Source organism: Malaclemys terrapin, chromosome 2 (assembly GCF_027887155.1).
Source record: "Malaclemys terrapin pileata isolate rMalTer1 chromosome 2, rMalTer1.hap1, whole genome shotgun sequence".
In the NCBI taxonomy this organism is placed as follows: domain Eukaryota; kingdom Metazoa; phylum Chordata; order Testudines; family Emydidae; genus Malaclemys; species Malaclemys terrapin.
Window position 1 is genome coordinate 128,815,942 of NC_071506.1, and position 25,072 is coordinate 128,841,013.

The following is a 25,072-nucleotide window of genomic DNA, read 5'->3' on the forward strand; positions in this document are numbered from 1 at the left end:
GGCTATTAGCCAGGATGGGCAGGAATGGCGTCCCTAGCCTCTGTTTGCCAGAAGCTGGGAATTGGTGACAGGGGATGGATCACTTGATGATAACCTGTCTGTTCATTCCCTTTGGGGCACCTGCCATTGGCCACTGTCAGAGGACGGGATACTGGGCTTGATGGACCTTTGGTCTGACCCACTACGGCCACTCTTATGTTCTTATGAGAGGGGGTAGGATAAATGTAGGGCAAACATGGTGTGATGCTTTGGCGCCACTGTGTGAAGAGGAGAGAGCAGTTGCCGGCCCCCCAAGATAACACCCCTAGTCTACTTCAGGCAGGAGGCCAGAGTCTCCCCTCCCTCTCCTGCCCCCCAGGAACCCCAGCACACCCCTCCCTACCATGAGCACTGCGAAGTTATTCAGGTGCCGGCCGAGCAGGGTGGTGATGTTGGGCTCCTGGTGGGCCAGCTGACAGCCCTCGGCACTCCAGCCCCCGTTGCCCCCCAGCACTTCGAAGTTCCAGTGGGCAGGCATGGGGTCGGCCCCTTCCCTGAAGTGGCGCAGCGAGACAGTGACGGGCTCGGTGAGGTTACTGACCCCACAGCCATCTGGGGAGGGAAAGGGAGGAGAACGGCTGAGCAGATGCACTCCATGGGCTCATCCCTCACTTTCTCATTCCACTCCCTGCTGCCCAGGGCCCCAGGCAGGGCCAGACCTGGGGTAGCCTGCTCTACAGCTGCCTCCTGGGACCCGGATAAGCAACATCCTACCTGACGCACAAGGGGAGAGTAAAGCAGCAGCAACCAATGCTTAGTGGAAGGCAGGCCCGTGGCCTCTGCATGCTGCCATGGCGGTGCCCCCCCCCCAGACCTCCCATGGCCAGGGGAGAGGCCAGCTGCTCTCCTTCCAGATAAGTTTGGCCAGCAGGGGTCCCTACGGCTTCACATCTGGGTCATGGGATGGGCACGTCTGAGCTGCTGAGAGGTGCACAGCCCCCTGGGGGAGGAAGACGTGGGCTCCAGTGTGGGGCAGTCTGACTAGACGACAGCAGCCTCTCTTGTAGCCCCCTGACACTGCAGAGCCCATTGAATGTCCCTGTCCCCCTGCAGCAGTGCCAGGCTAGGGTCCCTTACGTGTCCCGGCGTAGATCACAGGGGTGGCCACGCTGCGGCGCTTGCCATTGTCGGCCAGGCGGGAAGAGTTGCCGGTGCTGCGGAAGAGCTTGCCGTTCCGGAACACCAGGAACTGGACCTTGCAGGCCTGGGGCAGGGAGAACGGGGCCGAGGTGGAGAACAGGCTGGGGGGCAGCTGGATGGAGGCCAGAGCGATGCTGTTCTGAGGGGACAGGGAGCAACAGGTTAGCAGGCCCCAGACGGCGCAGCTCTCAGGCCCCCCCTCTCCCCATCGCCACCCCCCAGTACCTTGATGTGGAAGTTGGCTAGCGAGATGTTGGGACGGCCCGTGGTGCACCTGAACTTCAGCTGCTGGTCAGCCAGGGACTCAGCCTCCTGCTCCTGCAGCGATGGGCGCCCGCTGTCTCGCTTCTGAAAGGCCGTGCAGCTCAGCCCCGTGTAGCTCTCTGGCTTGATCAAGTAGGCCTCGAAGGCGATGTTCCTCGAGTTCTGCCGAGGGTGCAAAGCAGCCAGGACGTTAGCAGGGCACCCACCACACGGAGCCTAGCGGCCTTGGAGGCAGAGGCCAGACCACTCTCCCCCAGCGCCCCTCAGTGCTGACCCCCAGCCCCTGCTATTCCAGCCCTGAGCTCCCCCAGTCCTGCCCAGCTCCACAGCCCTGGGGCCCTACCACTGCCACATGCTGCGAGTTGCTGCTGAGCACGTAGCCCGCGATCTTCTCCAAGGAGCGGACGATTCTGGTGCAGGCCTTGTCCTCAGTCTGAGCCATCCACAGGATGTGGTCATCCACCAGCATCATGTTACTTGCCATCTCCACCATGACGTCTGGGAGCTGGAGGGGAGCACAGGGGTGGTTGTTGTGGGCTCTGACACACCCAGCCCCAGGGATTCAAGGAAGATTCCCCAGGGATTTGGAGCATAGGATGGTCCCTCCACCTGTGTGCCGCAGCCTCCCTCTTGGGGTGGTGACATCAGCCTGTCTCTAGGTGGGTGTGAGCGCCAGCCGGGGCCTGCAGAGAGGCCTAAAAGGGGGCTGGGGGATACTCTGCCTGGCTGGAGGACAATGACTGCTCTGGGCAGGGGCTCACGGGCTGGAGGAGGGGAATACCTGAAGCACTTGACCCCCAGGCTGGGCTCTGCTCACAGGCACCTTGGCACTGGGATGAGGAGCTGAGTGCTCATGGACAGCACCATGTGGAGGGGAAGAGGGAGAACTGGGGCAGAGGGTTGGGAAGGGCTGTGCAGAGAGGGCTCGTGACGGGCAGCTGGGGCAAGGGAGAAAGCCATACCTGTTTGATCTGGTCCACGTAGCCAATGAACTTCTCGATCATCTGGGCCACATAGATGACGTCCATCATGTCGGAGAAGTTGGCAGCCTCAGCTGTGTACACGCGCAGCTGGTGCGCCAGCGTCAGGGCATTGGAGGCATTGATGGGCATCTGCAGGGGCAATGGGGGAGTCACCAGCTGGGTCAATACCCCGCTCCTGCTAGCCCAACACAACCATGCCAGGCAGCTGGGGCAGAGACTGCCTCAGAAATGCCCTGATCTACAGAAGGGTCACTGAATGGCACTGCAGCCTGCAATTGGCACAGACATACCATGGCCACACTCGCCTGGAAACATGACAGGCAGACAGATGGACAGATAGGCTGGCAGGCAAACGCTCTGTCTGGAGTTAGAGGCGCTGCAGATGGAAGCCCAGCGGCGCCAGTCCTGCCCTCCTGGTTGATACTTGGTGTCTGTCTGCAGAGTCCCCCAGCACCTCTAACTCCGGACAGAGTGTGAGAGTAAGGCTACAAACGCCGCCCCGTGGGAAGCAGGGGGCCGGGAGGCAGCGCAGTGGGTGTGGGGGACAGACAGGCTGGCAAGTAGACAGATGCACACTGCAGATGGCTAGAGAGATAGGCAGGCAAAACGCATACTGCAGACAGACGGACAGGCAGGCAGAGGATTGCAGGCTGCAAATGGACAGACAGGCTGGCGGGCAGACAGATGCGCACTGCAGATGGACAGAGAAGCAAGCAGATGGACAGACAGAGATGCACACATCCAGATGCATACTGCAGACAGACGGATAGACAGACAGATGACGCATGCCATCAAGAGGCAGCCTGGATGGGCGAAGAGGAAACTGTTTCCTTCCCTGTGTCTCAGCCAGGCCCCACTCACCAGCACAAAGGTGTAGAGCACGCGGGTGATGTCGTTGGTGTACAGGCAGTGCGAGTAGTCACCCTCCTCCCAGCGCCCCATGCGGTCACAGCGCCGCGACGCCTGCTTCTCCGCCACAGGGCTCCCGTTCGCGGCCAGCGAAGTGAAGGGGTACTGCAGGCAGGACTGGTAGGCAGTGATACCAGCCAAGGTGCGGGGCCACCTAGACGAAAAGGGGAGGCGCGCAGTGAGAAAGTGCTCGGCCTGCAAGGCCCCCGATACACCGTTCTCCATTGCCCAGCACCCCCCTTAGCATCCTCCCTGTTCTCTCTCCTGCCGCCCCTGCGATAGGAAGGATCCCCACCAAAATCCACAGAGCCCCCTAATTGTCCCTTTTCAGTCCATGCTGGAAACCCTTCGCCACAGAGCTGGCAGGTCCCTGCACTGGGGACTGGTCCGACTGCCGTCCCGCTAACACCTCCCCACCCCGCTTTGTGGGCTAATTTGCCCCGCTGCATGCTGCCCAAATCCTGGGTTGGGAGCTGGGGCAGTGTCTGGTCTCGGCGTGCCTAGCTCTATGGGGCCTTGATCCCCAGCCCTGGCCTGCAGGCCCTACAATAATAAAGGGTAACCGAGGAGCGCCTTGGCCCCTGTGCTATGTGCTTTGGAGCGCCGTAAAGAATGACATTTAAAATAACAACAGCAGCTGCAGCGCCTGCCTCCTCCAAGCACCTTCTGCTCCGGCTGTCCAGGCTGCCCTGACAGGAGAAGGACTTGCCCAAAGGCCAGTGGCAATGCCAACCAGGGAACCCCCGAGCCCTGACTCCCAGCCACAGCAGCCCGCTCCGTCTGTCAGTCCCAGGCCCGCAGCACTCACCACTTAGCATGTGTGGAAGCAGGTTAAATCTAAGCAGGCAGGTGGATCCTGCAGGGGGGATTTTCAGCTGCATTCTCTAGCATGTATGTCCCTAGGCTGGCCAGCCTCTCGGAACACGGGAAGGGATGAGAGCCTTAGCCGAGAACGTGCTATCCTGCTCCAGCAACCAGCCCCGCTCCAGTCCCTGGACGTTATTACTGGGCCACAGAGGCTCCCCTCCCCGCTCAGGGTATCCTGCTAAGTATGTGGGCAGGGGCAGCATGGCCTCCTGCTGCCCAGGCTATCCCCTCCTGAGACTGACTGATTGAGGGGTCCAGACACCTTCCCCCAACCTGGAGCTAGGAGACAGGCTTCTACAGAGACCACTGGAGCCCAGACAGACAGAGGGGGGGGGGAAATAGGCAGGGGGGGGGACAGGCAGGCCGGCACTGGGGGGGGGGGGGGAGGGCCACAGGCAGGCCAATTTCCATTTCCTGAATGATAAGAGGAAAATAATGCCTAGCCCTCCTGCAGCGCACTGAGTCAGCACCATGGCTGGGCTAGGCTGTGATTAGCCCCGCTCCCAGCTCCCCTGCTGCAGCCCTGGGAACCCACCGCCAGCCTCAAGGGAGCCCGAGCAAGTAACTATAGTGGGGGAGAAATGCAAACTGGCTGTGCAGAGCTGGGCGCACTGCCCTGCTGAGGGAGCCGGAGGGCAACGGGAGCCTGCCTGGGGCTCTCCCAGCACACAGCACGGCAGCAGGCAGGCTCCCAGCAGAACGGTCCCTCCCCTGGGGCACTCAGGGCCCCTCCAGGGATGGGCTGACAACTGAGAAGGCTCAGCAGCTGCAGGGAGCAGCACAGGCTGGGTGCCGGAGGTGGGTTAGTGAGGGGTGGAAGGGGCCAGCCAGAGAACCCGGAGCACTGGCAACCCTGTCATCACAAGGCAAGGGGGGTTGGCCCACCTGCTCCTTTTGTAACACTGATCTAGCCCGTCTGCTGGGAACTGGACAGACACCCCCCACCCAGGCTCAGCTTGCCGATGACCAAAAGCAGCCGGTGAGCACCCCATCTGGTACGTTAACGAGCACCATTTCCTCGGGGCTCTGCTGGGTCAACCGCCCATGAACCAGGCGGGTGCAACCAGCAAGGAAGCTCTGCTGGCACAGAATGGGGGAGCAGGCATGCGTCTGTGCATGGGGGGGGAACATCCCAAGGGGGATCAGGAAAAAGTTTTCCAGCTGCGTGCAGGGCATGACAAAGAGAAAGACTTCAGACAATCCACAGAGCAGCTGAGATTTTTATGGGGTAATTTATTTCCCTTCCTGGAAATCTCGGCTCGGCCCAGCTGTTTCAACATCTGGTTTCTGAGCCACTCCCTGCTCCCCCGCTACCGCAACAGCTGGATTACGGGAGGGAGGCCCATGGAGGTCACATGCCTTCCCCCAGTTCTGCTCAGCAGACATCCAAGCCCAGAATTCTTCCTGCTTCCCACAGTCCTTTGCACCGATTGTGAGACCCAATGGCTGGAATGAACCTGATCAGGCAATCGGCTACAAGGGACCAATACAGCTGCAGGGTCAAAGGGTTCGTCTGTGTGGGGAGACTGACTAGAACAGCTGTCTGGCGTGGACATGTTTTCCCTGACTTGGAGTGCCCCCCCCCGCCCCCGCCAAAGAGCTGTTGTGCATTAAATTCACACCATCGCTTATTCTGGAATAAACTCCCCAGGTAGCGCTGATCCCGGCTGGAGCTGGGAGAGTGGATGGGGCGGGCTGCTTTGCCTGAGCCCTTCATGCCCCTTAGTGCCCCAGTGCCAGACACCGCCCTGCCCGTGCCCCTCTACCCTCAGCAGGATGGACCCCACCTGTCTAGCAGCTCTCACAGCCTGGTAATGCCACTGGACCCCCAAATCCTCCCCACCCCTTGGTAGCCTGCTGCCCTTGTACCCCCTGTATACCCCCATGGGCACCGGCCTCCTCTGCATCCCTCTGGCAGCCCATATCCCCACTCCTTCCAATCCCGGTACCCCCCCACCGCAGCCCATTTCGCTCTCAGGCCCCAAGCCACCCTGTACACCCCCCAGCAGCCCCTGTGCCCCTCCCCCAAGCCCGCCTATATCCCCACAGGTCTCCAGTTGCCCTGTATCACTCCCTGGCAGCCTTCATCCCCCTACACCCTCTTCACACACACCCGTATTCCCCCTACACCCTCTTCATACACACCCGTATTCCCCCAACCCTCTGCCAGCAAGTAAACCCCCCAAGCCCCTCTGTGCTGGGTGTCCTCCACACAGCCCAGCTCCGGGTGCCAGAGGCCTGCAGGGGAGTTCCCACGGCAGAACGCTGATTTCCCCAGCTATCTAATTCCATATCCTGCTCAGAACGGAGTGGAAGGGAGGGGGCGGGGCGTGCGGGGGGTCCTGCTAATTTAAGCCATATTTACTGTACCAGTAATTTATATTCCATGAAGGCCCCACCGAGGTTACAGTGGGCTCCCAAAGCCTTTCGTCTCTTGCCAGAGAAATTCCAACACCTCTGCTTCTGGAGCCCGTCTGCGCTGCCAGCACGGGAAGCCTTTCAAAGAAGCCTCCCTATCAATGGCTGCCTAATCACTGCCAGACACTGGGTCACCTGCGGGACTGAGTCTCAGCACCCGCCCTGCGCTTGCAGCCCGAGGAGTGGGGAAGCCAGCGGAAAAGCCCTGACACCCCCACGCCTGCTGCGCTGCCGCCTGGCCCCCCGCCTCCCACGCTCTGTCTGGAGTTAGAGGCGCTGGGGGACTCTGCAAACAGACAACAACTATCAATCAGGAGGGATCTCCAGCCACACCCCACCCCACGGTGCAGCTTTCCACCCCTCTCAGAAGCACCACGTGTTGGAGGCTGGGCTGGAGGGACCCGGGGACTGGGCTCACAGGGCAAACCGTGTGCTTCCCTCTTTCCCCCATGCCCTCCGATCCTCCCAGGCAGCCGAACTCTTCATTCCGATGGAGGAAGGAGGAGGGAACTCCTCTGATGCCCCCAGGGTTGTAGGGGCAGCTGGCGAAGGGGACTCCGCTACACTGCAGCTGGCCCAGCAACCCAGTACCCTCAGCATCCCCACAGGGAAACCCAGTGCCCCTTGTGCCAGCAACACGGTGCCCTGCTGGGGGCGCTCACCACACACCGATCCCAGCAGGAAACGTGAAGAGGCCACTCCTACCCCAGGCCCTTTCCTCCACGGGTAACTGGGCAGTGGGTGTGGGGCAGCGACCAGGAGGTGCCGCTGGAGGGTGGGCGTCGGGGCGCGGCAGTCCCAGTTCTGACCTGAAGTCCCCACGGTTGTTGGTGACCCTCTCGGCCGGGCAGTACGAGGCCGACGTCTCCAGCACCACGATCTCCACCTTCTTGCTGACGTTGCCCTGGGAGGTGGAGACGGCACATTCCCACTCGCCGTTGGCAGAGACGTGGATGTTGGAGAGGATGAGCTCGCTGGGGGGGGACGGACGGGGAGGGACAAGGCAAACGCTCACATCTGAGAAGCCAGGAGGCCACAAGAGGAGAACACATAGCATCTCTCCTCCCCCGGCCTGAGGGGCAGCGGCGCTCACTGACACGCCTGGCACTGCCCTAGGCCCCATCAAGCGACAGGCAGAGGCGTGTCTGCATCCGTACCCACTGCTAACCCACTGGCGAGACACCTCCCCAGGGCTCACCCAGCGCTTTCCTGCAGTCCCTTTCCTTTGGGGTGGGGTCACAAACCGAGGCCCGGGGATCATTTCAAATGCCACCACAAGGCAGCCACCTCTGGGGAGGACGTGGCAGCTGACAAGAAAATGTGGCCATTTAGCCCATAAATAAAAATCCCAGCTGGGATTTATAAAGGAACCTAGGGGAGTTAGGCACTGGGATCCCAGCCCACACCCCAGGTGAGGCTTAGTCCGGAATCCCAGCTCCTGTGGGCTCAGTTTCAGCAGGAGCTGTCAAGGTCCAGAGCGACCCATGGCCAGGGCTGAGCTGAGCCTTTGGGAACCAGGCCCCTGCCCAGAGCAGCTTGGTACACTGGCTGCACCACAGAGCCCCCAGTGCCTATGACTCGCTGCCCAGCGCCCAGGCCAGCACCCCGGGCAGGATGGAGCCCGCGCCGTACCTGGTGATGAAGGTGCAGTCATGGATGAGACTCTCCTCCAGGATGATGCCAGTCTGCTCGTCCCCCTCCACCAGCATCCGGTTGTGGTACCACAGGATGCGGGTGCTGCTGTCCAGGTAGGTGGCTGTGCACTGGAAGGGCAAGCGGTCGCCTTGGAACACCACCTGCCGCAGCGAAGGGATCAGGTGGTGGGTGTGCAGCTCCGGAGCGCCCACTGTGGGAAAGGGCCGAGATACCTGGGTGAGCCACCTCATTCCCCGGCAGGGCAGGGAGCCCCCTCCGGCGGTGCCCAGCCCACCTAGGTCGGTCATGACCGGAGGCCCCTGTGGGTCATGATCCACAGGCTGGAGGCGGTCTCGGTCCCATCCCTAGCCAGACTGGAATCCACGCCACAGAAACCACCAGCCCGGCTGGCACTAGGCCCGCAGTGAGCTGAGGGGGTTATCCAGGGCCTTGGTAATCAGAGGCCTGACGGACGGCTTAGGGGCTGGCCCTCAGAAACTCCACGCTGCCCACCCCCTGCCCTCTGGGAGTGCTGCTCAAGGCCAGGCTGCCTCACCACACTGCAGCTGGCTCTCCCTGACGCTCCTCAGCGGCTTGGCATGCAGGGGGCTGGGGTAGATGCACAGCGTCTTGTCGGAGATCTGAGCCGAGCGGTTCCTGGACCAGGGCAGCATCCAACGCAGGTTGCAGTCGCATGTCAGGTACTCGGTGGCAAAGTCACTGGAAGAGGCAAACCCAAGGGCTGGAGTCAGGGAGGGCAGAGGCCCCACAGAGACGGGTTTCGGCAGAGTGAGCCCAGCCGCTGCCAGGACCTCCATGCTTCAGTGGCTGGGGACTGCTGGCCACCGGGGTCCGTGCTGGGACAGGTAACAGCACGAGACCTCGAAGGGGAGGCCTGTCCCCCCCGACGCTCACTGCAGGAGGCCGGAGCGTCACCGGAGCAGCACACAGAGGGTGTACCCATCGCGGCAGGATATGGGCAGCTACGCATACTGCTGTCCCCGTGCCAGTCTGCACACACGTGTAACTGCCAGAGCACACACGTGTGAGCACACCTCGTCTGCAGGGCACTGGATGTGAGCCTGGTCCCTGCAGGGCTCCGTGCACATCTCTCGCTCAGCTCCCTGCTGGCCAGGGCGACTCTCCCTGGTGAGGGGGGCCTTGCGACGCGCCCTTTCCTCCCAGCGAAATACTCACACGACTTTCAGAGATGGCAGCTCGTCAAAGACACCGGGCTGGAGGCTGGAGAAAATATTCCCTGACACATTCCTGTGAGAGGAGACAAGAACCGGGCTGGAGGTGACAGAGGTTTGGCTGACGCGCTCTGACCTGCTGGGCAAACGCACCAAGCCAAGTTCCAGTGCAAACATCTCCCGGCGCAGAGCCAGGGCAGGGAATGGGTATTTCCAGAGACTGCAAAACCTGCTCTCCCCACACTTCTGCCTCCCCCACACCCCACTCCGGGGCGGGAAAGCTCCTGGCTCCAGGGAGCATGTGACAGCTTTTGCCTCAACTGCTAAGGCTGCTGAACTGGGACCTTAAAGAGAGCTTTTGGTGCAGGGACAGGGAGCTGTGTTCATACGGCACCTGGCCCATTGAGGGCTACCAGACACAATAAACACCCTGAGTTCCATAGAGCCAGAACACTCCACAGATCATCTCCTGTGTAATTCGCCCCAGCTCACCCTGTATGGAGCCCGACCACCTCAAACCATCATTCAGCCTCACCTTGCTACTCCCTCTGTGAGGGGGCGACCACCATTATCCCCATGTTACAGATGGGAAACTGAGGCACAGAGTGGGGACACTGTCTGAGGCAGGCCCAGAAATAGAACCCAAGGGCCTACCTCGTCACAAGTGTTCTGGGGGTCCGATGAGACACATTTTAAAAGGGCCTGACATGCCGGAAGTGCTGAGTATCTGCCCTCTGAAAACCAGGGCCCTTTAGGTCTCATGTGGACCCCAAAAATCACTAGTCACTTTGGAAAATGTAAGGCCAGGAGTCTTGACGCCCAGTCCTCAGGTGCTGGGATGAGAACCCAGGAGTCCTGGGGCTCAGTTACTCCCTCTCACTTTACAAACTCTCTCAACACGCTAGCATCACGGATTATACAGAGATGCACACTGAAAACTCAGGGCAGAAGTTTGCTTTTTGCTTTAATCCAATTCCCCCCAGAATCTCTCCAGCCATTTCAGTCCCGCTCAGCTTTTGTTCTCCGGCTTAGCCCCCCTCCCTGGCCTGCTTTTATGGAGAAAAGCGAAAACAAGAGGCCCGGCCCCGCTTGCCGCTGTGTCTTGGGGTTTTAAAGCTCACTTTGATCAAGAATGCACACAATCCCCAAGCTGCACTTAATGAGCTCCCCAGACAGGTGGGGACAGAGGAGCCCATACGACAGGCTGAGCAGCAAGGGCCTTTAATGAGCTCCGCGCTGAGCGCTACCTTCGCCTGGCAGACAGACCATTCAGCCATCGTCACACGCATTCTCCGGCAGGAGCTGCTCTGAAGCGTCTGCCCCCAGGAGCTAAGCCACTCTGTGCTTGGGACCCGGAGAGCTAATGGAGCCACTGGGCAAGCAGGCGGCTGGGCAGGCTGCGGGGGGAGGCTGGGAGCGGCCAAGGAGTGGCTGGCTGAGGGACAGGGGTCTCTCTCCTCCTTTCTTCCCCACAATCCAGACTCCCGCCCACGTGTCTAAATCCAAGAGAGGCTGAAGATCAGAGATGACAGCACCCTGGGTGGGCTAGTGTCCCTGTGACCCTGAGGGCGTAGAGGGTGCACAGAGTTTTTTAGGGATCTCTGGGTCAGTTATGTGCACAAAAATTCACTGAAGGGGGCATGTGAGGTCTCTACAGAGAGCCAGTAACACACTGGCCACCACAGCCATGGCAAAAGGATAAGGGGACATTAACAGCTACGGAGTTACGGACCTATCCTGGAAATGACGTTCATAAGGCTGAGAGTTAAAGCAGGGCACTGGGAGGTGACCCATGGTCCTTCCTGACGAGCAGGAGGTGCTTATCTATCAGCTGGGTCAGATGCACTGTATACTTCCCAATGGATCCCCTTCTGCCTCCTGAGCCACCAGCTAATCGCAATTCAGAAACCAATGGGAGATTGCACATCTACAGGGAGGAACCTCGGGAGGGCGCCCAATTCCAGAACAAAAATCAGAGGGTTGTTTTAATCTCTCCGGGGTTGCACGGGGACACCCTGGTAGCATCGCCTAGGAAGTAAGCAGTGGGCTTACTTCACGAACAGAAGCTCCCAGCCAAGTCTGCCTGTTACACGCTGGAAGGATGTCAAGTGAGCGTTTCCTCTTCTGGCATAACAACATCCTATCAGCTAAGTTTAGGTTCTCGCAGGCATGTGATGCTTTTAGCGTATATGTGTAACCCTTTGTTTTCAACATCCCGTTTTCTCTCATCAGCATCTCTGCTCCTCATTAAATAAACTTGTACAGGATCCCTCTGTAAACAACCTAAGTGCAGAGTGTGACGCCGAGCTGTAACCGGTAAGCTGGGAACAGCAGGGCTGGTAATTTGGTGAGTGCCCAGTGGAAGAGGGGCTGGACATGGCCGGGGGACGCTCAGGGGACTCAGGAGTTGGAGTGTGTCTATTGCTAGGCTCTGGCTGGTGGGGGCCAGGCTGTCCCAGGCTAAGGGCCGGTGGTAGCGAGATGGAGCGGCAGGAAAGGCTAGCCTTTGCTCCATCCCTCGCTAGCAGAGAAGAGGGTGCTGCTGCCGGGTGGGAAGGGGAATAAGGGCAAGACCGGCAGAGCAAATGTGGGGGTCCTGCTCCGCAACAGCCGAAAGCCCCTGGCCAGCGCTGTGCCTGCGGGCAGGTGCCCTTCAGGGAGCCCCCCGTCAGTGCCACATCCCTCCCACGGGCCCTCCTGGGTACTTACAGCCGGAGGAGGTTGGCGAGTCCCTGGAAGACACTGGCGCTGAGGCAGCCGATGCGGTTGTTGGAGATGTCTCTGGAAACAAGCAGAAGGGACATAAGAGCTGTGTGAGCGCTGGAAGCCGGTGCCGGCTGTGCCTTGCTGGGGGGAGCCTCTGGTGCTGCTTGGAGCAGCGCTGTATAAACGAACCAACTGACAGGATTCAGGCACTGCTGAGAGCGGGGCAGCTGCTGTGAGTGCGCCCACTGCTGGAGGAGCTCAGCACCTGCCTGGTGTGTGGGGCGAAGCAGCAGGACAGGTAGCTCCTGGAGTCGGGCTGTTTCAAAGCCCAGGTTGGGGGCGCAGAGAGGGGACCCTGTGTGGAGGGGGTCTGGTCTGTGCACCGGCCCCTGCCCACGAGCCAGCGGCAGACTCGACTCTCCCAGAAGAGTGAACCAGGGGCCCGGGCCACTTACAGGCGCTTCAGCTCCAAGAGGCCCAGGAACGCGCCGGGCTGGATCGTGCTGATCAAGTTGTTCTTGAGGTCCCTGGAGAAAGAGAGAGAGAAAATAGATAGAAAGGAAGCCAGTGGCCAGCAGGAGGCTCCATATCCTGGTGGGGGGCAGAGCAGCCTAGCACAGTGCTCCTGGCAGATCACTCCCCCCAGGTGGTGTCGACCCAGCTCAGGGGAGCCCAGACCTGGTGCAAACAGCGCTGGAAGGTCCCTTGGACAGGCAGCCATGGCACCAGCTGGCAAACACCTGGTACGCCTAGCGAATGCCACAGCCCAAGGCTGGGCTGCCTGGAGGGGCCTCCTCCTCCACTTGCCCAAGGGTAGTAAGATGATGCGCTGATGCCAGCAATGGCTTCATCCATTCACCTTCTCTATGATGGGAAAAGAACTTCCAGAGACTTCCCAGGCTGCTGAAAAATGGGGCTGGGACATCAGTGCCCTGTGTGGTGGCACCGCTTCTGAGGCGGGCGCCTGTCCGTGAGGAACTGGACTGGCACCCCCTCCACCCTAGCTCGATTCACGCGGGAATATCCGGAATGAGGGCAGTACAGCGGCGCCTGCCGGAGACCCCTTGCCACTCCCAGCAGCCAAGCACGTATCTTGATCAGCAAGTGGCCTGGCTGGAGGGGAGGAGTTGGCAAGGACATTCCCTCCGGGAGGGGGCAGAAGGAACCCCAGGGCCCAGGCGGATCTCGGGCCATGCTGGATGAACAGGTCTGAGAGAGACGATAGGGTTGAAATAACCTTGACCTGGACTCCTCTGGTGCCTTTTTCTACAGCCAGCCCCATTATCCAGTACGGGTGTCAGGATCCTCGCGGCTCCACTTCACAGCACTGCTTTCCAAGGGAGCAGGAGCCTGCACGCCCTTCACAACGGCTGCACCGCGCTAGCCAGGCAGGATAACCAGCCTGGCAGGGCACATAAACCTCTTGGGAACACAGCCACGTGGGGGGAAAGTGCTTTGAGATCCTGCATGGACGGGCAGCAGAAAGGGACCCTATTGTTGTCCCTGCTGCGGGTTTAGATTCCCCAGCCAATCAGAGCCAGGAGTTGCCAGGGCTGCAAAGTGCTGGGCAGGAACCTCATTAGCAGCTTTCAATTCAATTTTCAGAGTAACAGCCGTGTTAGTCTGTATCCGCAAAAAGAAGAACAGGAGTACTTGTGGCACCTTAGAGACTAACAAATTTATTAGAGCATAAGCTTTCGTGGACTACAGCCCACTTCTTCGGATGCATATAGAATGGAACATATAATGAGGAGATATATATACACACATACAGAGAGCATAAACAGGTGGGAGTTGTCTTACCAACTCTGAGAGGCCAATTAATTAAGAGAAAGAAAAAAAAAAAAAAAAAAAACTTTTGAAGTGATAATCAAGCTAGCCGAGTACAGACAGTGTGATAAGAAGTGTGAGAGTACTTACAAGGGGAGATAGATTCAATGTTTGTAATGGCTCAGCCATTCCCAGTCCTTATTCAAACCGGAGTTGATTGTGTCTAGTTTGCATATCAATTCTAGCTCTGCAGTCTCTCTTTGGAGTCTGTTTTTGAAGTTTTTCTGTTGTAATATAGCCACCCGCAGGTCTGTCACTGAGTGACCAGACAGGTTAAAGTGTTCTCCCACTGTTTTTTGAGTATTTTGATTCCTGATGTCAGATTTGTGTCCATTAATTCTTTTGCGTAGAGACTGTCCGGTTTGGCCAATGTACATGGCAGAGGGGCATTGCTGGCACATGATGGCATATATCACATTGGTAGATGTGCAGGTGAACGAGCCCCTGATGGTATGGCTGATGTGATTAGGTCCTATGATGATGTCACTTGAATAGATATGTGGACAGAGTTGGCATCGGGGTTTGTTACAAGGATAGGTTCCTGGGTTAGTGGTTTTGTTCAGTGATGTGTGATTGCTGGTGAGTATTTGCTTTAGGTTGGGGGGTTGTCTGTAAGCGAGGACAGGTCTGTCTCCCAAGAACTGTGAGAGTAAAGGATCATCTTTCAGGATAGGTTGTAGATCTCTGATGATGCGCTGGAGAGGTTTTAGTTGGGGGCTGAAGGTGACAGCTAGTGGTGTTCTGTTATTTTCTTTGTTGGGCCTGTCTTGTAGGAGGTGACTTCTGGGTACTCGTCTGGCTCTGTCAATCTGTTTTTTCACTTCAGCAGGTGGGTATTGTAGTTTTAAGAATGCTTGATAGAGATCTTGTAGGTGCTTGTCTCTATCCGAGGGATTGGAGCAAATGCGGTTATATCTTAGAGCTTGGCTGTAGACAATGGATCGTGTGGTGTGTCCTGGATGGAAGCTGGAGGCATGTAGGTAAGTGTAGCGGTCAGTAGGTTTCCGGTATAGGGTGGTATTGATGTGACCATCGCTTATTAGCACAGTAGTGTCCAGGAAATGGACCGCTTGTGTGGATTGATCTAGGCTGAGGTTGATGGTGGGATGGAAATTATTGAAATCATGGTGAAATTCCTCAAGGGCTTCTTTTCCATGGGTCCAGATGATGAAGATGTCATCAATGTAGCGCAAATAGAGTAGGGGCGTTAGGGGACGAGAGCTAAGGAAGCGTTGTTCTAAGTCAGCCATAAAAATGTTGGCATATTGTGGGGCCATGCGGGTACCCATAGCAGTGCCGCTGACTTGAAGGTATATATTGTCCCCAAATGTGAAATAGTTGTGGGTGAGGACAAAATCACAAAGTTCAGCCACCAGGTTAGCTGTGACATTATCAGGGATACTGTTCCTGATAGCTTGTAGTCCATCTTTGTGTGGAATATTGGTGTAGAGGGCTTCTACGTCCATAGTGGCCAGGATGGTGTTTTCTGGAAGATCACCGATGGATTGTAGTTTCCTCAGGAAGTCAGTGGTGTCTCGAAGATAGCTGGGAGTGCTGGTAGCGTAGGGTCTTAGGACAGAGTCTACATAACCAGACAAGCCTGATGTTAGGGTGCCAATGCCTGAGATGATGGGGCGTCCAGGATATCCAGGTTTATGGATCTTGGGTAGCAAATAGAATACCCCTGGTCGGGGTTCTAGGCATGTGTCTGTACGGATTTGTTCCTGTGCTTTGTCAGGGAGTTTTTTTAGCAGATGGTGTAGTTTCTTTAGGTAATCCTCAGTGGGATCAGAGGATAATGGCCTGTAGAATGTGGTGTTAGAGAGCTGTCTAGCAGCCTCCTGGTCATATTCCAATTTATTCATGATGACGACAGCACCTCCTTTGTCAGCCTTTTTGATTATGATGTCAGGGTTGTTTCTGAGGCTGTAGATGGCGTTGTGTTCAGCATGGCTGAGGTTATGTGGCAAGTGATGTTGCTTTTCCACAATTTCAGCCTTTGCACGTCGACGGAAGCAATCTATGTAGAAATCCAGTCTGTTGTTTCGACCGTCCGGAGGAGTCCATGCAGAATCCTTTTTTTTGTAGTGCTGGTAGGGAGGATTCTGTGGGTTAGTATGCTGTTCAGAGGTATGTTGGAAATATTCTTTGAGTCGGAGACGTCGAAAGTAGGATTCTAGGTCACCGCAGAACTGTATCATATTCATGGGTCTGGAGGGACAAAAGGAGAGGCCCCGAGATAGGACAGACTCTTCTGCTGGGCTAAGAGTATAGCTGGATAGATTAACAATATTGCTGGGTGGGTTAAGGGAACTACTGTTGTGGCTGCTTGTGGCATGTAGCAGTTTAGATAGTTTAGTGTCCTTTTTCCTTTGTAGAGAGGCAAAGTTTGTCTTGTAAATGGCTTGCCTAGTTTTTGTAAAGTCTATCCATGAGGAAGTTTGTGTGGAAGGTTGGTTTCTTATGAGAGTATCCAGTTCTGAGAGCTCATTCTTAATCTTTCCCTGTTTGCTGTATAGGATGCTGATCAGGTGGTTTCGCAGTTTCTTTGAGAGTGTGTGACACAGTCTCTCAGCATAGTCTGTGTGATATGTAGATTGTAATGGATTTTTTACCTTTAGTCCTTTTGGTATGATGTCCATCTGCTTGCATTTGGAAAGGAAGATGATGTCTGTCTGTATCTGTACGAGTTTTTTCATGAGGTTGATGGATTTCCATTCCATACGGCTAAATGCAGTGCCTTGCATAATGACAAGTTTCAGAGTAACAGCCGTGTTAGTCTGTATCCGCAAAAAGAAGGCTCGTTCACCTGCACATCTACCAATGTGATATATGCCATCATGTGCCAGCAATGCCCCTCTGCCATGTACATTGGCCAAACCGGACAGTCTCTACGCAAAAGAATTAATGGACACAAATCTGACATCAGGAATCAAAATACTCAAAAACCAGTGGGAGAACACTTTAACCTGTCTGGTCACTCAGTGACAGACCTGCGGGTGGCTATATTACAACAGAAAAACTTCAAAAACAGACTCCAAAGAGAGACTGCAGAGCTAGAATTGATATGCAAACTAGACACAATCAACTCCGGTTTGAATAAGGACTGGGAATGGCTGAGCCATTACAAACATTGACTCTATCTCCCCTTGTAAGTACTCTCACACTTCTTATCACACTGTCTGTACTCGGCTAGCTTGATTATCACTTCAAAAGTTTTTTTTTTTTTTTTTTTTTTTTTTTTCTTTCTCTTAATTAATTGGCCTCTCAGAGTTGGTAAGACAACTCCCACCTGTTTATGCTCTCTGTATGTGTGTATATATATCTCCTCATTATATGTTCCATTCTATATGCATCCGAAGAAGTGGGCTGTAGTCCACGAAAGCTTATGCTCTAATAAATTTTTCAATTCAATCTCTCTCTAATTATCTCTCAAAAGGGAACAGGGAGCGAGGTTGGAAACTGTTACAGCTCCCTGCTGGTTGGAAGGAGAGGAAAATGCCAGGGCCTCGCTCTGTGCTAACGAGCACTTGCAGACTCTCTGCAGAGGAGGCAGCAGACAAGGGTCTGCCCACCAGCCCCTCACTGGCCGAGCAGGCCATGCGTGCATGTTCGGTGTCCCCACGTGTAAAACAGTCCAGGGCGTCCTTCCATACAGGTGTGCATCCCAGGACGAGCTGACGGTTTGTCACATCCCAAGACATGGCGCGTGGTGTCGCTAGGAGCCAATAGCGGATTTGCCATGGTGCCGGGCCCACACTCCAGGGGGGCCCCAGCCAGGGCCACTCTTCTCTGCCCCCCCGCTCTCTCCTGCGGGGGGCAGAAGCTTGGTGCTCCTGGCACCGAGGCTCCTGCTGCAGTAGGGCAGCCAAGCTCCCCTCCCCTGCCTCTTCTCACAGCTTGCTCCCTTCCCTCCGCGCCCCCTCCCCGCCCCAATCAGCTGCTTCGATCAGCTGTTTGCGGGCAGGAGGGAGGGCCCACCACGCTCACCTGGGGAGAGGAGGCAGCCAAGAGGCGGGGTGGGGTCTGGGGGGTGGTTGGAAGGAGCATACCTACTCTGACTGCAGAGCTGCACAGCCAGGCTGACTTTGCCGGGGACTTTGCAGCTTGACACACACCACCTTCTGGGTCCTAGTGCTGGTTGAGCTCCCTTCTATGTGCTGGGAGCCATCCTTCATCTTGTACAACAGTGAGTGCCCATGGTGGGGCAGGCAGGGCAGGGGGACAGAGGCAATGGGGAAGGAAGGGGGTGGGATGGGGAGGAGATGGAGTGGTGGAGAAAGGACATGGGATGGGGAAGAGAAGGGGATAGGGGAAGCGAGGGCAGGAGGACAGGCAGTGGGGAAGGAAGGGGTTGGGATGGGGAGGAGATGGAGTGGTGGGGAAGGGGCATGGGGTGGGGAAGAGAAGGGGATAGGGCAGGGATCAGCAACCTTTGGCCCGCAGCCCGCCAGGGTAAGCCCTCTGGCGGGCCGGGCCGGTTTGTTCACTTGCCGCGTCCGCAGGTTCGGCCAATTGCAGCTCCCACTGGCTGCAGTTCGCCGCTCCAGGCAAATGGGGGGCTGCAGGACAAGGGATGTGCTGGCCGTGGCTTCTCGCAGCTCCCCATTGGCCTGGAGCGGCAAACCACGGCCAGTGGGAGCCGCGATCGGCCGAACCTGCGGAAGCGGCAAGTAAACAAACCAGCCCGGACCGCCAGGCTTACCCTGGTGGGCTGCGTGCTGAAGGTTGCCGATTCCTGGGATAGGGGAAATGGGGGCCCAGCATGTAGATCCCCTTGGCAGCAGCTGGGGCTCCCCTGTTAAGCAGGCCCATCAAACCTTCACCCTGACCAGCCCCACCTCTCCTGCATCTGTACCACCCCGATGAGCCCCCCCAGACACCCTCCCCAGTGAGCCCCAACCACCTACACCCCCACCCAAATGAACCCTGTAGATAAATCTCTGTATTTAGCATCTTCACGTAACTTTCATATAACCTTGTATTAAGCCTATCCATATATAACCTCTAACTTTCATATGACTTTGTATTATGCCTCTTCATATAACCCTGTATTAAGCTATTTTCATACAACTTTGTATCAAGTCCTTTGATATAGGAACTTTGTATCAGATCCCTATGTAGAAAAACTTATAGAAAACTTTGTGTTAAGCCTTGGTATAACGTTATAGTCCCTAAGGATAGTTAAAGTAGAAGAAAAATGTCTTTTTGCTAGGAGTAGAATAAGATCCCCCCCCCCCGCCCCTCCTTAATCAATTGCCGTGTTGAATAGGGTTACCATATTTTGTGCCTCCAAAAGGAGGACACTCCACGGGGCCCTGGCCCCGTCCCCAGCCCCGCCCCCTCCCCCTCCCCAACTCCGCCCCTCCCCAAAGTCTCCGCCCCCTCCCCTGCTTCCCGCGAACATTTGATTCGCGGGAAGCCTGGGCAGGTAAGGGGGGGTGTGGGGGGAGGAGGTGCGGCCCAGGCTGGCCCCCCCGGCGGCTCCAGCCTGGGTCGGCTCGGGCCCTGGAGTGCCGGCCCTGGCCCCCGGCCGACCACCCCCGGCCCGCCCAGCACTGCCGGCCGGCCCCCGGCGGCCCAGCACACCCCCCGGCTCCGGCGGCCCAGCGCACCCCCCCGGCGGCCCGGCCCCGCGGCCCAGCGCACCCCCCCGGCGGCCCGGCTCCCGGCCCGACCCCCCGGCTCCCGGCCCCGCGGCCCAACGCACCCCCCCCGGCTCCCGGCTCCGCGGCCCAACGCACCCCCCCGGCGGCCCGGCTCCCGGCCCGACCCCCCGGCTCCCGGACCCCCGCGGCCCAGCGCACCCCCCCGGCGGCCCGGCTCCCGGCCCGACCCCCCGGCTCCGCGGCCCAACGCACCCCCCGGCTGCCCGACCCCGCTGCCCAGCGCACACCCCCGGCGGCCCGGCTCCCGGCCCGGCTCCCGGCCCGGCACCGCGCGCCCGGCCCCGCGACCCCGGCTCAGCCCTCCCTCCCGATTTTCCCGGACATGCCCGGCTTTTGGGGGATTTCCCCCCGGACGGGGATTTGAGCGCCCAAAAGCCGGACATGTCCGGGAAAATCCGGACGTATGGTAACCCTAGTGTTGAATGAATGAGGTGTGAATGAGCAAGGCGTGGAAGGCAGGCACCTCCAGACAGCTAGTTGGAGAGGGGATGGAAGCCAGACCCAAGGACAATAAAACTTGTCAAGTGGGCTCACTAAAGAAGGAGGAGACATATTGACGGCCTCGGAGGGGGGTTAGAAGCAAGCACCTTCTTTTGGAAACACCTTCTTTGAACAGCTTTGGGACAACACCCAGAAGGAAGCAGCACAAAGGACCAACGGACACAGATTTTGAATCTGGTACAGATTTGCATGAGAGGGAAGCTGCTATAAATGTGAGGTGTCTTGCAGAGGACCCTGGGTCTCGTCTTGTCAACGTCGGAGCATCGATCCGGATCGGCAGAAGCCCGGCTCCACCCCTCCCCTATCTAACTCATCTGGCCAGTGAAGTTAAGGGGAGCAACTAGTTGGTAACAACAAGACAGAGTGTGTTTGTGTGTGTGTATGTGAGTGCATGAGTGTAATATAGATCATATGCATATGATACAGTGTTGATTGATGCATGTATTACCAATGAATGTAGCGTTTGCCTTATTCCCCCTGAAAAGATCCTGTGCACTACTTTAAGCACAACAACCCCACCTCCCCTGCACCCAGACTCCCCCCCCCTCCCCCTGAGCTCCAACCACTTTCACTTGGTCCCCCCTGCAGACTCCCATTGCCCCTGCACCTGGCACCTCCCTGTGCATCCAGATCCCGCACTGAGCTGCCTGCACCCAGACTGCCCCTCACAGAACCCTCTTACCCCCCCCCAGAAACCTCTTACCCCCCCCCACAGAACCCTCTTACCCCCATCTGGATACCCCCCACTAAGTCCTTCTGCACTTGGATCCTGCTGCCGGGCTGAGCCTCCCTGCCCACATCTGGTGTGCCTGGCGCAAAAGGGGCAGGGCCCCAGGGTGTTTCTGTGGCAGGCCTGGCCCTTGTGCTGTGTCAGGGTCAGGATCAGTCTCACTGCCAAGTCCCTATCCCAGGGGGGTGGGGGAGGCTGCAGGGTATTCTCCCACCTCCATGCAGTCAGTGGCCTTTGCTCCCCAGTACGTTGTGGAGCTTCCACATTTATTTATTATAAAAAATTTCAGAATTTTAAAATATTATGCACAGAATTTGATGCAGAATTCCCTCAGGAATATGGGGCGCTGTACAGCTATGATGGTGGGACTGTCCAGTAGGGGATCTGTGGGTGGGGGAGCTGGGCAGGGGGGTATGGTGTGCCGGGTGCTGTGCAGTTGTGGTGGGAGGTCAGCGGAAGGGGTCTTTAGGCTGGGGGTGCTGGGCATAGGGATCTTTGGGGGGGGTCTCTGGGTGAAGGGGCGCTGGGCATAAGGGCAGGGCACTGGGCAGGGGGGCAGTGTGGAAGGGGCACCCTGGCAGCGCAGGGCTGGGTGGGCCAGTGTGCATCTAACAGTTCGGGGTTTGTAAACAGTGCCCTTGTGCTGGGCTGAGTGGGGCCACTCCTGCTGCGCTGCATCTCATTGCCCCCAACCGGCCCCTCGCTTTGCGGACCGCCCCCCATCACATGTCCTATTTCCCCAATGGGGGCCCACAAATATGTTTGGCGCCAGGCCCACAAAAAGTGAATCCGGCCCTGCTGGGAGCACATGGGGCTCCATTCCATGCTGCTTGTCCTACTCCGTGAAACCCACAGAGTCCGGGCAGCACAATGCAAATGCCGAGGCTGCCCCTGGAGTGAGTGAGAAACCCCAAGAGGCAGGAGCAGCAACCCACGGCCCCATGCACACTAACAGTGCTGCAGAGCCCGGTTTGTTGGGAATTAATGAGCCTGGTGCTTGTGGATTTGAAAGAACTGCAAAACCTAACGGGCAGGCCACGGTGCTGTCATGGAAGTGATGTAAGACTGTCTAGGATGGGCACCCTTCCTCCTGGACATGGGAGGCACTCTCCACAATCCTGGAGCAGGGCTAGCATGGCCCATTCAGGGACGTTCCCATGAGGGGGGAGATAAGCTGGAGGAGCAAGGCTGGATCCAGATCCAAGCACACCCAGGGTTTGGTGGGATCAGGGTAGGTCCTGCTCTAACAGTGTCAGATTGAATCAGCAGTGCAGCCACCATGGAGTTTCAGCATATTCCATTCCATGCGTGGTGGCAGCAATCCACGTCTCTGCCTGTATCTGCAGAGCCACATCGACAATTCAGCCCCCTTCGCTTTTACACATGGGGACTGATTTGTTAGCCATAGGCCATCCCCCAGGAACCCAGCCTGGCAGAGGCAGACATTGGATAGGGGAGGTGATGCTTGGGTCAGTTCCCTAAGCCCCCGAGGTTGCTTTTCCATTAAACCCTGCTTCAAAGAGTCCTTGGAGCGGCCTGGGGTCGGTTATGGTTCTGCAGCCTGTTACGAACCCTTGGCTTTTAGATTTCTCTTTGCTCTCTAGCCCTGGGCTCTTCCCTGCTCAGAAACTACTGCTTCTCCTCCCCACTCTCTGCTTAGACAACTCGATGGGAGAGACGCACACCCCAGCCCATCCAATGTGCTTGGCTGCAGCGCGGCCTGCTCCATCCACACAGCGCTAAAGAGGACAGCAAAGGTAAAGCCACCCTGGGAGAACCCACCTGCATTTTTGTGCAAAGTCCCTCCTTTAAATTATCCTTTTAAAAACTGTCATGTGCTTGAGCTAGGGGATACTCAGTAACAACACTTAGCTGGAAAGAGCTTTACTCAAAACTGGGCAGGTATCACTACTTCCCATCTATAAAGTGGGAAACTGAGGCACGGGGCAATTAAGGGCCAGAATAGGGCTCAGCTCCAAGTCCAGGCTAGAGTTTCAAAACTGCCCAGCACCCCACCAATCCCGTTGTGATTCTTGTGTTCAGATTTTCAAAAGAACTCTGAATCCAACATACTGAACAGAGTTGAAAAGGGAACCATCATAGGATCTAACCACATCAGGCACACCATCAGGGGCTCGTTCACCTGCACATCTACCAATGTGATATATGCCATCATGTGCCGGCAATGCCCCTCTGCCATGTACATTGGCCAAACTGGACAGTCTCTACGCAAAAGGATAAATGGACACAAATCTGACATCAGGAATCATAACATTCAAAAACCAGTCGGAGAACACTTCAGTCTCCCTGGTCACTCAATAACAGACCTAAAAGTGGCAATTCTTCCACAAAAAAACTTCAAAAACAGACTCCAACGAGAAACTGCAGAACTGGAATTAATTTGCAAACTGGACACCATCAAATTAGGCCTGAATAAAGACTGGGACTGGATGGGTCACTACAAAAACTAATTTCCCCCTGTTGATACTCACACCTTCTTGTCAACTGTTTGAAATGGGCCACCTTGATTCCACTGGCCTCATTAGCAGTACAAAACTGATTTTTCCCCCTTTGGTATTCACCCCTTCTTGTCAACTGTTAAGAATAGGCCACTTGCACCTTAATTGAATTGTCTCGTTAGCATTGACCCCCCAACTTGATATGGCAACTCCCATTTTTTCATGTGCTGTGTATTTATACCTGCTACTGTATTTTTCACTCCATGTATCTGATGAAGTGGGTTCTAGCCCATGAAAGCTTATGCCCAAATAAATTAGTTAGTCTCTAAGGTGCCACAAGGACTCTTTGTTGTTTTAGAGTTGAAAAACAGGCCATAAGTGATGTACCCAACGTCACAGCCCTTTGACGCCTCCTTCCCACCAGGGAGCCTTCTCTGGCGTGTTCCCCACACACACATGGTCTCGGAGAAGGGAATGTCTTTCTGAGCCAGAGAATGTCAACAGAAGGAAACAGCTTAGTCCCTGTGCTCTTAAACTGGGGCCTTCTATATGCTCCCTGGAGAACACTACCAGGCTAGCCCCTTAGCCTAGCACTCAGAGCCATGCTGCACCCCTCAGACACCCCCCACTGCCCTTGGAGTGAGATGGGCCTGGGCCCTTCAAGTAACATGAAGCTGTTGGCCACCCATTTGTACCAAATCTGTTTGCCACAGTTGCAGGGAGAGGGGGCTGTCCCATCTGCACCAGGGGTCCCATTTCCTGCCCTGAGCCCTCTCTGCGTAACCTTAGCTGAGGGGTCACATTTCCTATAATTGCATAATTTATGTCCCATGAGAATCCTGCAGCTCTGCAGTCTCTCTGTACCCAGGGGCAGGAGCCGCGGCAGCCACTCGCCTGCAATGTATTTAACACGTTATAGTCCACAGGGCTCAGCCTTCGCTTGCTGCTCCCTCTCCTCTCCCCGGCAGCTCTCTCACCACCCCAAGTCTCAAGGCCCAAAGGGAGTATCAGAAACATTCCACACAGCTTTGCCACCTTCTACACTGAATCCAGAGCACTGGCCAAGCCACCAATTCGGGTAATTCCATCCTACCTATGAAACCTCCTCCGCAGTTTCAGCTGGATACGGGATCCTTCTCTCCCCCGCCCCCATCGTGTGTGTGAGTTTCCGTAGCTTGTTTTGGGATGGAGGGCACGATAGAGATTCATGAGTCTCTTGTTACTACCACCAGGCTGGAGAGGGGAGAAATTCCTAGAGGATTCCAGTTCAATTCAATTCAAATTCAAATTCCAGTTTGAAGCAGCTACCCTGTTGCAGAGGAAAAGAGATGGAGCATAGGCCAAGCCATGCACTGCTGTGTACCTCCATGGCCCATGCAGACACGGGCCTCCCTCCAGGTGGAAGGACATGCATTTTGTTGGTCCCTGGAACCCAAACCTGCCCACATAGTTTATCTTTAATGCGTTGAACCAATTTCCATTTGACTGCATCTTCCATTAAACTCCTGCCCGCCACAGTTTACAAATGTCCCTCTGCCTCCAGACTTTACCTGGCAGGGCCCCCGAGTGGAGACACATCTCTGCTCTCAGGCCCGGAGACACAGCCAGGGAGAAAATGATGCTTTATTTCCATTACAACTGACCTCATGCCTGGAGAGTTCACTCGAGTAAACTGGACTGCGAGCCCCACTGACCCGGGGCCAGCACAAACACGCTCTTCCCAGCGAGG

At 56.8% G+C, this 25,072-nt stretch overlaps 1 protein-coding gene across 1 annotated transcript in view; it reads right to left on the reverse strand.

The window, feature by feature from the left end:
- ADGRA2 (adhesion G protein-coupled receptor A2) overlaps positions 1 to 25,072 on the reverse strand; it is a 115,321-nt gene that overhangs the window by 14,218 nt on the left and 76,031 nt on the right. The window contains exons 3-14 of the mRNA XM_054017431.1: positions 12,610 to 12,681; positions 12,158 to 12,229; positions 9,453 to 9,524; positions 8,812 to 8,975; positions 8,253 to 8,466; positions 7,430 to 7,594; positions 3,288 to 3,489; positions 2,406 to 2,555; positions 1,787 to 1,948; positions 1,405 to 1,605; positions 1,117 to 1,318; positions 383 to 591 (exon numbers count right to left, since the gene is read on the reverse strand). Of these exons, the coding sequence (XP_053873406.1) occupies positions 383 to 591; positions 1,117 to 1,318; positions 1,405 to 1,605; positions 1,787 to 1,948; positions 2,406 to 2,555; positions 3,288 to 3,489; positions 7,430 to 7,594; positions 8,253 to 8,466; positions 8,812 to 8,975; positions 9,453 to 9,524; positions 12,158 to 12,229; positions 12,610 to 12,681 (1,885 nt within the window). The remainder of the gene's footprint in view (positions 1 to 382; positions 592 to 1,116; positions 1,319 to 1,404; positions 1,606 to 1,786; positions 1,949 to 2,405; positions 2,556 to 3,287; positions 3,490 to 7,429; positions 7,595 to 8,252; positions 8,467 to 8,811; positions 8,976 to 9,452; positions 9,525 to 12,157; positions 12,230 to 12,609; positions 12,682 to 25,072) is intronic.